Source organism: Castanea sativa, chromosome 2 (assembly GCF_040712315.1).
Source record: "Castanea sativa cultivar Marrone di Chiusa Pesio chromosome 2, ASM4071231v1".
NCBI classification, from domain to species: domain Eukaryota; kingdom Viridiplantae; phylum Streptophyta; class Magnoliopsida; order Fagales; family Fagaceae; genus Castanea; species Castanea sativa.
This window is the reverse complement of record NC_134014.1, coordinates 35,987,692-36,001,698: the sequence shown is the minus strand read 5'-3', so window position 1 is coordinate 36,001,698 and position 14,007 is coordinate 35,987,692. Positions and strand designations below refer to the sequence as shown.

The following is a 14,007-nucleotide window of genomic DNA, read 5'->3' as shown; positions in this document are numbered from 1 at the left end:
ACTTCTTTTATTATTATAGTTTTAAGATTCATATACTATTCATATAGTTTTAAGAACTTTTGTGCTTTGACTTTCACGTTTCTTTTTCTTTCTTTCTTTCTTTTTTTCTCTTTTTTTCTCCTCCACACCTTTCCCTTATCTCTTCTTCATTTTTCTTTTTTCTTTTGTTGTCTGAACTCTTGTTTCACTTTACTTTGTTTCTTTTCATCTCTTCGTCTGCTCCTCTGAAGCTCTCTTCACCTTCCTTTTTTCTTTTTCCTTTTTTCTTTTTTCTTTTCTTCTCTTCATCTACTCCTCCACTGAAGCTCTCTTAATTTTTTTTTCTTTTTTCTTTTTTTCTCTTCGTCAACTCCACTGAAGCTCACTTCACTTTCCTTTTTTCTTTTTTCTTTTCTTCTCTTCGTCTACTCCAGAGCATTCAAGAAGCTCTCTCTTTCTTTCTCTCTCTCACACAAACAATACACGCATAAGATCACAGGCAGAGAAGTTGAGATCGGCATTCTACAATTTTTTTTTTTTGTTCTAGTTTGATTAGTTTTATTTTATTGTTCAGATTTCATTAGATTATGAGAATGATTGTTTTTGTGTTTCAAATATTTCGATTGGGTTTTGTGTTTTCGTTTTGATTGTGGTATGTTTCAGTTTAATCCTTTCTAGTTTTTCAATCTAATTGTAAATCCTTTATTAGATCCATACCCATAATTTTTACAAAATTAGTTTACTATTTGTTATGCTTATTCGACATGTTCGATCTCCAACCATACGATTTTCAAATTATAACCTTTCAATTTTACTATTTTTTTTAATAAGAAGAAAGAAATATTGATGATTGATAAAAATTTGTAGGCATCAGCATGTGCAGCTGGGGATAGTGCTGCGTAAGGAGGACAATTTTTTTTTTTTTTTTTGGGTTTGTTGGGTATAGCAAAAAGTTTTTATTTTAGTAGTGTTCTATTCAGATGTAGCTTACTTTTGTGATAATTATTTGGATTATAGGCAGTGATAATTATCTAGATTATTTGGATTAGAGTCCGCTGCATGAAGGATGGGTTCTATTACTTTTATTATTATTATTATTTATTTATTTATTGCTTTTGACTGCAGTTTAGAAATATTTGAGAGAAGGGATTGTTTGTATTTGGAGGGAAAATGCGTATCAAAATTCTTTTTTTGTATGTGCTTATCTTTTTTTTTTTTTTTTTTTTTTTTTTGATTGCAGTTTAGAGATGTTTGAGAGATAGAATTGTTTGCATTTGGAGGGAAAATGGGTCAGGATTGTTTGTATTTGGAGGGAAAATGGGTCAGGGAAAATGGGAAAAAAAAAACCAAACATAACGGAATTTGAAGTCCCATGATGAGCATGATCCCATGTCTTTCTCAGTCATTACCGCCAATTATATATATCACCCATCATCTCTCTCATTCTTTCTCACATACCCACTAAACCTGTAGATCCACTGCCGCTGTTCAGGTATTTTCTTTTTTCTTTACTTTTGGTTTTGTTCTTTGTGTTTGTCATTAAATTAATAAATATGTCTTTAATAAATAATGGATTAATATGTCTTTGATAACTGAGAAATTTTCATTTTAAGAGAAAAAATGGTAATCTAAAATCTTCCTTGCAGTCAGCTTTGGACCTTTGAACCCCTTCTTTGCAGTCGGCATTTTAACCTCCAGGTTTGGTATTTTAATTTCAAAATCTCTGTTTCTTTATCCCTGACAATAACTTTTTAATTGACATCACTTGATCAACAATATAATATAATATCCAAATTCTAAAAATTACTTTTTATTCTTACCAAAAATGATAATACCAAAAATGTTAATCGTGTGAACTTTTATTTAGTTGGCTCAATGATTAAAGAAAAATTTTGTCTAGTTCCTTTTCATGGGGATGGAAAAGTTCACTGGTAAAAGTTCTTTGGTCACTAAAAACAGTTCTAAACTTGTTTTGAAATTTCAAGATTTAGGGCCAACATTGAAACTGAGACATAACTTAGATGTCATGCATATTGAGAAGAATATATGTGACAGTGTCTTAGGTACACTGATGTATGATCGTGGAAAAGGGAAAAATAAAGACACTTCTAATGCACGAAAGGATTTAGAAGATATGGGCATACGTAAAGATTTACACTTACAGAAAACTGGTACATCTACGAAAATGCCACAAGCAAAGTATACATTGACAAAAGCTGAGAATACAAGATTCTGTGATTGGCTGAAAAATGTTAAGTTTCCTGATGGGTATGCATCTAACATTAATAGATGCGTGAACACCAATAAGGGTACGATTTCAGGAATGAAAAGCCATGATCTTCATGTACTCTTACAACGATTACTTCCTATTGCAATTCGTGGATATTTCAATGATAATATACGTACAACATTGATTGAATTGTGTTTATTTTTTAAGGACTTGTGTTCACGAACAATGAAGTTAAATGTCTTAAATCAAATGAAGGAAGACATTGTTATGATTTTATGCAAAATGGAAATGATATTTCCACCTGCTTTTTTCGATATAATGGTACATCTAGCTCTTCATTTACCTCGAGAGGTAGAGCTTGCAGGCCCTGTTCAATTTTGTTGGATGTATCCAATTGAAAGGTTTCTTGGTAAATTAAAGTGGTTTGTGCGAAATAGAGCACGTCCAGAAGGATCAATTGTAGAGGGATATTTATCTATTGAATGTTTGACATTCTGCTCCATGTATCTTCGTGAGATTGAGACAGTATGGAGTTGTGAGGAGCGGAACAGCGACAGGTGCCAGGGGGAAAGGGATGTAGGCTTGTCTGTTTTTTCACAACCAGTACGTCCTTTAGGAGCACCAAAATATGTAAGACTTGATGATACGCGTCTCACACGGGCTCGATGGTATGTGCTTAGCAATTGTTCAGAAATTGATTTGTACAAAACGTAAGTGTTTCATTGATTTTTTTTTTCTTTCAATTTACATGTTACTTAGTAATAAAATGAAGTGCTTATATGTTTTTATTATGTAGTAAGTGTTATCTGAAGATCCAGTGATTTTTTTTAAAGAAAATTTTCATGTTACTCAAAAATAAAATGAAGTGTTTTTATGTATTTATAATGTAGTGAGCATTATTTGGAGATCTAGGGAGAAGGCATCATTGACATTGATCATAAGCATGAAGTTGAATTTGAAAATTGGTTCCACAATCGTGTATATGGGAGTAATGCGACAAATGTGTCAAAAGAATTATATAGTCTTGCATGCGGATCTGATGCTCTTGTTGCCATTTACCAAGGTTGCATTGTGAATGGTGTTAGGTTCCACACAAAAGACCGTGAACATACTCGTTGTACTCAAAATAGTGGAGTCTTTGTTTCGGGTGAAGATGGTGGAACAAAAACTGACTACTATGGTGAGTTGAGGAATGTTTTGGAGCTAACCTATTTGGGCAATAATCATGTATATTTATTTGAGTGTGATTGGTGGGATACTAGGGATGGAACAGGAATGCAAAGGGATGAGCATGCTATAAATGTGAATACATCTCGTACATGGTATAATTCTGACCCATTTATCCTAGCATGCCAAGCTTCACAAGTTTTTTACTTGAATGATACTAAATTGGCAGTAGTTGGCGCGTGGTGCAACATATGATGCAGAGAAACATGTATGATATTCCCATAGGCACAGAGAATGTGCATAAAGAAAATGAAGAAGATAATGGTGATGCGGTATACCAAAAAAGTGAATGTATTAGGGTTAATGCAACAGTTCAACAAGAAAATGATGAAGACTCAACTTTGTTACATAGAGATGATGTGCCAGCAATAGATTTGGGGGACTTAATTCCTGTTGATGATGTATATGTGCAACTTGATGAAAGTATGTTCATCAATGATGACTTGTCTAATGAGGAATGGGATACAGATTGTAACAATGAAGAAGAAACATATAGTGATGACGATGTTTCAAGCTCAGATCAGGAAAAAGATTTATCTAGTGATGATGAATCTAGTGAAGATCTTGGGGATGAAGATTAAGTTGAGTTTTGAAGTAGATTAAGTTTTGTTAAGTACATAAAGCTTTCATATCTTCTTAGCTATGGTTTTTTTGAAAAATAAAAATGTTAAAGTTTTACTTGGATGTTAAAACTATTTTGTTCACAATTTTGTCATTTTCTTTAGTTCACCTTTACATTGGTTTATTCTTTTTATTTCAGGTTAAAATGTCACCTGCCTTGGGCTATTGATGATGTTGAGAGGTGATACTTTTCATTGCAAACTTGGTTGAATATCTTCTTGAGGAATTTGTTATTATTTTATTATTATTTGAGAGGGTAGATTTGAATTTAAATTATGTATATGATATAGAACTTGAGTATTGTTTTTCCTTATTAGTAGCTATTGATTGAGTAGTTGTTATGCTTATACGAGTATTTGTCATTGAAAATTTGTGATGTGTGGAATTGTGGTTTATTAAAGTCGGATTATTATGGTAGTGACTTGATTGTTTTTATCATGAATTCCTCTTTTTTGCCCCAATTTAAAACTCCTATTTATAACTTGCAAATAACACTTTGTCTTCTACATCATGGCAATCCATCTAGCATTCACAAATGGCTAGCATGTGATCCTTGTAGAAGATCCAGCTGCTTGACCCACTCATGCTGTGAAATTTCCTAATTCATCTGCAAAATATACTACACAATTTTTTGGTATTAAAGCACATTGTTTATGTGTCATTGTACATTTTGACAAGAGCCTACACTTTTGGAACTCATTGTTGTGTTTGTTTGTTTGGATAGGGGATTAAGAATGAGAAACTTAAGTTGGAACATGTCTAGCTTTCAGAGGAGAATAGGGGGTTATGTGTGTAGAATCAAAAATTGGTTGAAGAGGTTTTCTAAGCAAAACAACTAGCTTCTGCTGCTGTTGTGGAGTTGAACAATTTGGTTGGTGAAGTGTCAAAGCCCTCCAACATTTCGGTTTCGAGTCGTTAGGTCTTCAAAGGCTGTGAGTAGTCTCCCTTTCTTTTCCCTCCTTTTGTGTTTACTTCTATAATTCAATCTTATTGTAAATTATTCCGTATAAATCTAAAATTTTAAAGGTGTCATCGGATGCCATTTCCTTGTAAAACTATGAAGAAGCCTGACATATTCTTGTTTATTAGGATGCTTACCATTTGTTTCTTTGTTGCCCCTAATTTTCTTACACTTACAAATTAAACATCGCATCCAAATTTCTATTTCTCATTTTTTATTTGCCTCCAAGCCATTTGCTGAAGAGTTAATCTCTGTTGGGTCTTGTTTTGAAGGTTATGTTGAAAGTACCAGTGGTGGCTTATCTTGAAGGCATAAACGTGATCAGAAAAGAGCACAATCTCACTCTTTTGTTCAACTTGTAAGTCCAAGGCGTTTACCAAACACTGCGAAAGAAACAGTTTTTATTTTTATTTTTTATCGAAGAAGAAACTAAACTCATAGTCTAACACTGAAACTTTGGGGAGTGTCAAAGTTCACATCTTTCCTGGTTGTGTTAAATTGAGGTACATTTGGTAGCTCTCTTTATTATACCTTCTGACTATTCCTTAATTTTGGTAAAAAAGTTGTGGGTATCTTTGAAAATTAGCAATTGTTACATGGTTCAATTGTGGGTCTCTGTGTCTTAGAGTTTCATGGGTTTTGAATGATTTTGGAGTTTTTGTGTGTTTTGGGTGTAACTGATTGGTGAATTGTAAAAGGGGTCTTAATTTAATTTGAGTTATGGAGTACTTTTTAAAAGGAGACTAGTTTGGAAATACTGAGAAAATTGGATATGGAATTTTGTCTTGTTCCTCGTTGGCTCTTGTTTTGTGATTTGTTCATTGCAACAAGCTTCAGCCTGGTTGCATATCCTCATGAGGAATTCGTTATCATTTGATTAGTATTTGAGTGAAGATTGGAGCTTTTATTATGTATATGATATTGAACTTGGGTATTATTTTCCTTTATTAGTAGTTATTGATTTAGCAGGTGTTATGCTTATATGAGTATTTGTGATTGAATTTTTTTTATGTGCATAGGGTTGTGCTTTTTTATTTCCCAACAGGTACCCAAGTAAAATTCAGAATGTAAATTTTAAAGAAAAAAAAATGTAAAATATTATTAGCGACGACAGTGTCAACGCTAATATTTTATCATATCATTAGTGACGACAAACAATATCATCGCTAATATGCAATTTTTAGTGATGACATGTTTGTGGTCACTTATATATCATTATCTGTGACGACAGCAAGTGTCCTCGCTAGTAATGACATATTAGCAACAACAAGAATTTTGTCGTTAATAATAATCTAATGGCGACGACAAAAAAATTCATCACTACTAATTAAACTAGTAGCGACGACATTTCGTCTTGAGATCTCGAGTTATTTATGACGACAATTGTTACTATTAGCGACGACTTTGTCGTCATTAATAGTATTGTATTTGCGACGAGATTAATATCCTCACAAAAAAACTTTTTTGTTACCACTTTTGTTTAACGAAAATTAGCGACGACATTTTTTGTCGCCAATATAATTAGCGACGATATTTAAAGCATTAGCGATGACTATATGCCGTCGCTAAAGACCAAATTTCTTGTAGTGAGTACACACCCCCTGTTTTGTACCCAAAAAAATATCAATCGTACTAGCCACATACCGGCCGTACCGACGAAATCTGGCTATTTCGACCAGTAAATGTATACCGGGCCAAAACACGAAACACAAAATGCAAATCTGAGTAAGCCGAGAAAACCCAGCAGAAAGAAGGAGAAAAATGAAAGAAAAATGCAAAAGGTAACCGGTGAACACTCCGGTTTTTTAAACTTACAAAACCGGAAATTCCACTTTGGGGAGAGAGAAAGAGGTAGAGTGAATGAAAGACCAACCTGTAAAAGAGAGACTTTATTGTTACAGATTTTTTAAGGAACTGGGGAAGACATAGACAGAGAAGTGGGGAGGAAGAGACGAAAATTGAGAAGTGGGTTGGGAAGACAAAGTAAAGGACTAGAAAGAAGTTTATTAGATTGCTTGGAAAACTGTATCAAATTGCTTGGAAACCGTATTTTTAGTGGGAAATGAGTTGGCTTCTTTCATTATTTATTTAAATTACCTTTAATTCAAAAAAGCTAATGCTGAGACTTGGACTAGATGACGTGACAGTGAGTAGACATTTGATTTTAATGAGTTGAGAATTTTATATTTTTATTTTTGTTGATTCAAATTTTAGAGTAGATACTTTTCTATATAATTTCTTGAAGAGTATTCTTTATTTACTTTTTTTTTTCTTAAAAAAAAACCCTCTCTTTATTTACTCTAAAGTATTATATAAAACATTAAACATACCAATAAAATAATCATTATAACTAAATGTTTATAATAAAAAAAATCATTATAACTTTGTATATTGTATAAAATAGTGATAAACCCAAAACAGTACACCGGTATTGACCGGCACCCAAAATATATCGTACCATTAGCCAAATCGGTACAACCTCTGGTACGGTATTGGCTTCCTTGCACAAGATTGTGATTTTATATAATAATAATAATAATAATAATCATCATAATAAAAAAATAAAATAAAAAAGGTAGTGTTTTTGTACAAATCCGTATACACTCATTCTTATACATGTTTTATTTTGAACTGAATCATGACTTCACTCATTCTCACTATTTTCAATTCGAGACGCGTAACAACTTTTATTCACTTTTTTTAACTTAATTATTTATTGTTAAGTAATAAACTGTAATGTGTAACTATTTACCCAAGCTAAAATTTAACCCTAGCTTCCACAAAAAAGGGTAATTACATTCCCCTCTCTTGAGATTTGAAGAAATGACACCTCAAATTTGCTGAAAAAAAAAAAAAATCCCCTCCCTTTAGGTTTGAAGAGATTAACACCCCCCCCCCTTTTGTTTAATTATATTAGTAATAAAATATTCTAAATTTTTATAAAAATCTCTTTACAAAATTTTAACCAAGGTAAGTAAAAAATAACTTATAAATTTAGAATAAAAATGAAAAATTTATCAGTCAACAAAATACTTAAAACAACAAATTTCTCCATAACCCACAGAAGATAATTTAAAAAATCACTGTTAATATTTTAAAATACACTTTAATTAAAAGTTTAAAATAATAAACTTTAATTATAAAATAAGATAATTTGGAAACTTGGTAGGTTAATACACAATATTTTTAATATTAATTTCACAAAGTTTGGTCAATCGAATGTCAATGAGGAAAAATGTTTTTTTTTTTCTTCAAATGCGAGGTAGAGTGTCATTTCTCCAAACCTCAAGAGAAGGGAGTGTAATTACAAAAAATTTCAAAAAGAAAACTAAAAATTAATCCTAATTTTTTTATTAGATATCCATTATAAAATGTGCTTTATGGCCAGATCCAAGTCAAATAACCATAAAGAATTAGAATAATAAATGGCAACCATCGCGCACCCTTGGCGCAATGGTCACTTCACAAGTATAAGTACTTGTGGAGTGGGGGGCAAGGATCAGGGTTCGAGTCTCTAGGCAGGAGTTTCACACACATATACACTTAAATTAGGCTAAAGTAGAATTTCTATATTATATTCTAAAAAATAAGGATCATGCGAACAAGTGCCCTCAGGGTAATGGTTAACAATCTATTTTAGGAAAGTTTTGAACATCACTTTTATGGGAAATGAAAAAAGTTGTAAAAATGTTAATGGCTTTTTTCTTTTCCCATAAAAACTTTCTTTAAATGGATTGTTAACCGCTGCCCTAAGAATATCTGTTAGCATTTCCCAAAAAATAATAACAATCAATTGTTGGGATCCTAAGGGTTTAATTTTCTAACCTTTCTCAGTGATCTTTGTCAGTGACAGTTTTACACTTTTATTTATAGGTCTTGCTAACGGGTGTTTTTAGGGCAGTGATTAATAATCTATTTTAGGAAAATAAGCGTGAGGCCATGACCAAGTGCCATTCGGCACTCTAAAAGTGCCAAACAGCCCTCTAAAAGTGCTGAATGGCACTCCTTAAGTGCCAAGTGGCACTTAGCTCTACCATCACTTATTCACGCAATTCCATGCAATTTTGCGTTCTTGGGCATTTTTTTTAGACCGTTAAACACTCAAAAAGTTTTTTTTTTAATTAAACTGGGGCATTCTGATATGCCTAACCCATTTTTTTTCAAAAAAAAAAAATCGTCACTTGCATCATTGTTTTTTTTTTTTTTTTAAATTGATCAAATCAAAATTTTTCAAGACCATTAGTTCATTTCCAAAACTAGGGGCATTGGACCATGCCTCATTCGTTTTCAAAAAAAAACCATCACCATCTTTTCAAAAAAAATCATCATCGTTAAGATTTCCAAAAAAACCATGCATTCATTTTTAAACTAGGGGCATTCGGCTCCGCCTCATTGAAGTAAGTGCAGATTCCATTAGAGTCAATCAAGATAAGTTTAAGTTGATACCGCAAGACCTCATCAGGTGAATTCTAAACTTGCCTCAGTTAAAGTTTCTACATGATCAATGCGATTCCAAGGACAAAGAGCTAAACATGGAAATTAATACAAGATTGTCTAAGAACACTTCCTTTTGTTTTGCCGGAAATAAAATACAAATCAAACATCATTGGGACTCGAGGTCCGCCTGCGAGAAGACCTCCTCGATCCACGTCTAAAGGAGTTCCCTTATGTATTTCCCTCTTGACTGGCATAAAATCAAGGATCATACTGACGATTCTTGAGTTCAAGGGTTCTGATCCTTTCCTCCAAAGTTCTTCAGGCAGAATCAGCTGCTTCCATTCAATGTACCTGAAAAGTCAGCAAAATCAATTGATAATTCCATCATCAAGAAAGGTCCAAGCAAAAGACACTTAGAAAGCATCATTTCATACCCAACTCACCTCATTGAGCACATATTAGGAGGATTGGGTACGAGCCAATGATTGCAAGCCTCCAACTATTCGCATACTTTCCTCGACAAGATCAACATCAACCTGAAGCACAAATCCACCAAATCATGAGCCATTCAATATGCTAGGAAGAAATAAGGACAAAGAAATAAAAATGCAAGAACACACCGGATCATGCCAAGGAACGTTTGGTGTGTGCTCTGGCCTATTCAAGGGCATGGAACTATACGTTCCATCAAGATTCATCACATCATATTGCCATGCATAAAAATGGGGATAAATCTCCATGAAAGAACTAAAAGAGCTACTAGCATGGTGAGGAGAAGGAATTTCCTCTTCTTCTTCCTCTCCCTCTCCCTCCCCTTCAGAAGATGGAGTTTGAAAATTCAACATGCAAATATTGTCATCAAGCAGAAATATGGAAAAGGAATATATAAAATGAGAATTTGACTTCAAAAGGGAAAAGAAGTAACGATATGCCAACCAAGAAACCTTGCAAATGAGTTCAAAAAAATTCAAAATTAGCCCATAATACTCCTAGAACAATGTAGTCAACACGGGCCTGAGCAATCTCTTCATCAATCAAAAGGTCAGCCAACTAGACAGAGGGACAAGGAGGAACTGGAATTGTGGTAGGGGGATACACATGTTGCACTTGGGGCAACACCTGATCACCAAGATACCAATACCTTCCATGCTTACACTCAAATATCTGATAGCTATTCAGCTCCGAAGCCCACTCACACTCCGCATACTCCTCACATCTAGCCCAAGGATCTAAACACATCTGAAAAATCACAAAGGAACCCAAAATGAGAAAAGACCAAACCATAATCAAACACCAAAGATCCCATACACAAGAAAAAAAAAAGGGGGGGGAGAAGGACTCACATCATTAGCAGTCAAATTGCCAATCAGCAACCGCCAAATTTCCAAATAACGCTTGGAGGGTGCTGGGAAATGGTATTTGGGCAACCACCGGAGGAACCTACGAAAAATACTGTTAACCTCCACCCGAATTGCAGGACCAACTCATACATCCAGACCTGAAAAAAAGTTTTACACCTCACCTGCCACACAAATGGAGCCCCACCCAAGCTTGAAAGGTTGCGCCTAGAAAGTTGAGTCATGAAATGCAAAAGGGTAGCATAAGCCATACCACCCCAGTCATAATTCTTAATTTGCTCAATGTTTCTCAAGCTCCATAAGTAATGTCGATTCACTGTATTGCCTAGGTCTGGGTACAAGAAAGTCCCAATGAAAAGAAGCATGAAAATGCGGGTACCCTTGGCCACAGTATCGCATTTTGAAATGTTCTCACACAGCCACAACAAAGGAACATTTTTGCTCTTCATTTTGGAAGGCACTACACCTAGGAGTTTCTTGATTTCATTTGGAGTAAGGGTCCATTCGGTTAGAAGAGTGGAAAAGTGGAAGGATGGAAAATATTTAATTTCCCCTCTTGTGTGTTTGGTTGGAGGGGTGGAAAAGTGGGAAGGTGGAAGACTCTTTTGTTTGGTTGGAGAGAAAAAGGGAAGGATGGAAAATGTAATTAATATAAATTGACTATTATACCCTTATTACATAATATGTAAGAAATAGATTTATTTGTACTCATTAAATAATATAAAATTTACCACATCATGTATATAAATTATTTTTATTATTTTTATTATTATAATGTAAAAATTAATGTCATATGGAAAAAAAAAACCAAAAAATCAACAAGAAAAAAAATATTAATGAGGACAATAGATCAGGTCACATTGAAAATAAAAAAGAGAGAGAGAAGAGAACGTCACGTTGAACAAAAAAAAGAAAAAAAAATAGAGAAGAGAACTAGGGAGGAAAAAAAGCATAATAAGTTTGTGGGCATTTTTGTAAAAGTGCTACTATAGCACTTTTCTCCCCAAATTTTTCTCCCAATTTGGGAGGAAAAAAATGTGGGCCCGGGAGAGAAAACTTTCTCCCAGGTTTTCTCTTCTTCCTATTTTCCTTCCCCAACCGAATAATGAAAAACAACATTTTTCACCCTATTTTCCTCTCTCTATTTTCCATCCTCCCTATTTTCACCTCAAACGAACACACCCTAAGGGAGTCATGGACATTACCTCACCAATGCCCGAGAAATGGAATGTACATGTGGTGTCCCAGAAGCGTTCTGCCAAGGCAAAGGAGTAACTGAAGGTCCTTGTATTCATGAGTCTCTTGATTTAGTAAAGTTTCAAAGAAAGTGCTAAAGCCCTCATCATTAATGATATTTTTTATGTCAAGAGACAATGCTTCCCACATGCTTTTCAACATTTGGAGACTACCTTGACTCTTGAGGCTTTGCAACACAAAAATTTAGCTCATTAGTCCATGACCAAAATCACATGTCCAAAAATTTCCCATGACAAAAATCACATGTTCAAAAATGTCTCGCAACAAAAAAAAAAAGAAACCTATTTTCGTCCATACATTTTCATGCGATTCCCACTTTGGTCCCTAACTTTTTTTCCACCGCTTTTGCTCCCTATCCTGGAAAACGCGTCTCGTTTTTGTCCATGCCGTTACATCAGAGACTGAAATTGTACATGTGGCAAACAGAACTATTAAAATAATAATAATAATTTTTATTTTGGCATTAAAAAATGCCACGTCAACATCTAAATTTAAAAAAATTAATTTATTAATTTTAACTAAATAAAAAAATTAAAAACAGAAATAAAAACCAAAAATCACATGAATTAAAATCTAAGTGTGTCTTGAATAAGAACAACAAGAACACAAACCCAGATCTAAGAACTCAAAATCAAAATCCAAAAATAGTGAACAACTCAAAAAATAAGATCACAAAATTAAACATAAGATCCACATCAGAATAAACACGAACAAGTAATTAAATAAGAATAAGATCAATATTCCAAGCTTAAAACAATCTTTTCCGAACTATTAATATGGATCTAAGCATATAGAACAACACATGAACCCCCTAGCAAAAGCAACAAAATATCAAACCCCAATAGAGCTGAGATTCAGAAATCAAAGAAAAAAAAGGGTGAGACACGGTGAGAGTTAAGAGAGCTAGACAGAGGAGAGAGAGGCAGACCCACCACCACGCCACCATCACCAGACCACCCCCACAACCTAGCAACAATCCACACCACAAAACACTCCGGAATCCACCATACACATGGCTACATCACACCCATACCACCATCAATCATCCACCACCGCCAATCAACCACCACCCTTATTCACCCCCACAATCACCATGACCCAAACCCACCAATCTACAAAACGATTTCCATGACCAAAGACCCAATACCCAAGACCCACGATCTCCACCATGAAAGCACCTCCATGCAAACCCACATCCTAGGCAAATACGAACAAGAAGAAAGCAGCGGCGGCTAAGAGAGGAGATGGTTTTGTTGTCAGGTGAGGTTGATTTCGTTTAGGTTTGATAGTTTTGAATTTGAGGTTGGAAGTGGTTTGGATCTAAGGTTTGTGTTTGGTTTCTCAAAAAGTATAAGAAAGTTTGGGTTTTGTGTTTCGAGTTTGGGGGCCGAAAATCTGGATTTGATTTTTGTGTTTGATGTTTTGGTGGTGTGGGGGTTTGAAATATGAGTTTGAATTTAATTTTTTGAATCTAGGTTTGAATTTAGTTTTTTGGGTTTTAAATTTGCTAGGTTTGTGTTCTTGTTCATATATTTAATGTGTTCATGTTTAATTTATCAATTCTATCTAGGATTGTCAAGAATGTTGGCATGAATTCTAATTCTGGGTTTCAGCTCTAAGGTTCGAATTTTCTGGGTTTTAAATTTTGTTTTCATGTTTAATTTCTTGTTCATGTTTAATTTGATGTGGATCTATAGTTTAATTTTCTGTTCTTATTTTTTGAGTTTGTGATTTTTGGATTTTAATTTTGTGTTCTTAGATCTGAGTTTGTGTTCTTGTTGTTCTTGTTCAAGACACACTTAGATCTTAATTCAAGTGATTTTTGGTTTTTATTTTTTTATTTAGTTAAAATTAATAAATTAATTTTTTTTTAATTTAGATACTGACGTGTAATTTTTTAATGCCAAAATAAAATTTATTATTATTATTTTAATAGT

General features: G+C 33.8%; 1 protein-coding gene across 8 annotated transcripts; it reads left to right on the top strand.

Annotated features, from left to right (window-relative positions):
* Positions 1 to 213: 213 nt before the first annotated feature.
* Positions 214 to 5,755, top strand: LOC142623501 (uncharacterized). 8 transcript variants are annotated; one of them, XM_075796942.1, is made up of 6 exons: positions 214 to 1,471; positions 1,626 to 1,677; positions 2,035 to 2,919; positions 4,197 to 4,238; positions 4,782 to 4,989; positions 5,291 to 5,755. In XM_075796942.1, the coding sequence occupies exons 3-5, from the start codon at positions 2,051 to 2,053 to the stop codon at positions 4,894 to 4,896; spliced, it is 1,026 nt and encodes a 341-aa protein (XP_075653057.1). In that variant the 5' UTR covers positions 214 to 1,471; positions 1,626 to 1,677; positions 2,035 to 2,050; the 3' UTR covers positions 4,897 to 4,989; positions 5,291 to 5,755. The 8 variants fall into 8 exon arrangements, 6 of the variants coding, with proteins under 6 accessions (XP_075653057.1, XP_075653058.1, XP_075653054.1 ...); XM_075796939.1 differs by lacking the exons at positions 214 to 1,471; positions 1,626 to 1,677 and adding exons at positions 3,100 to 3,531; positions 3,637 to 4,017 and having other exon boundaries at positions 1,685 to 2,919; XR_012842156.1 differs by lacking the exon at positions 2,035 to 2,919.
* The last annotated feature ends 8,252 nt before the right edge of the window (positions 5,756 to 14,007 follow it).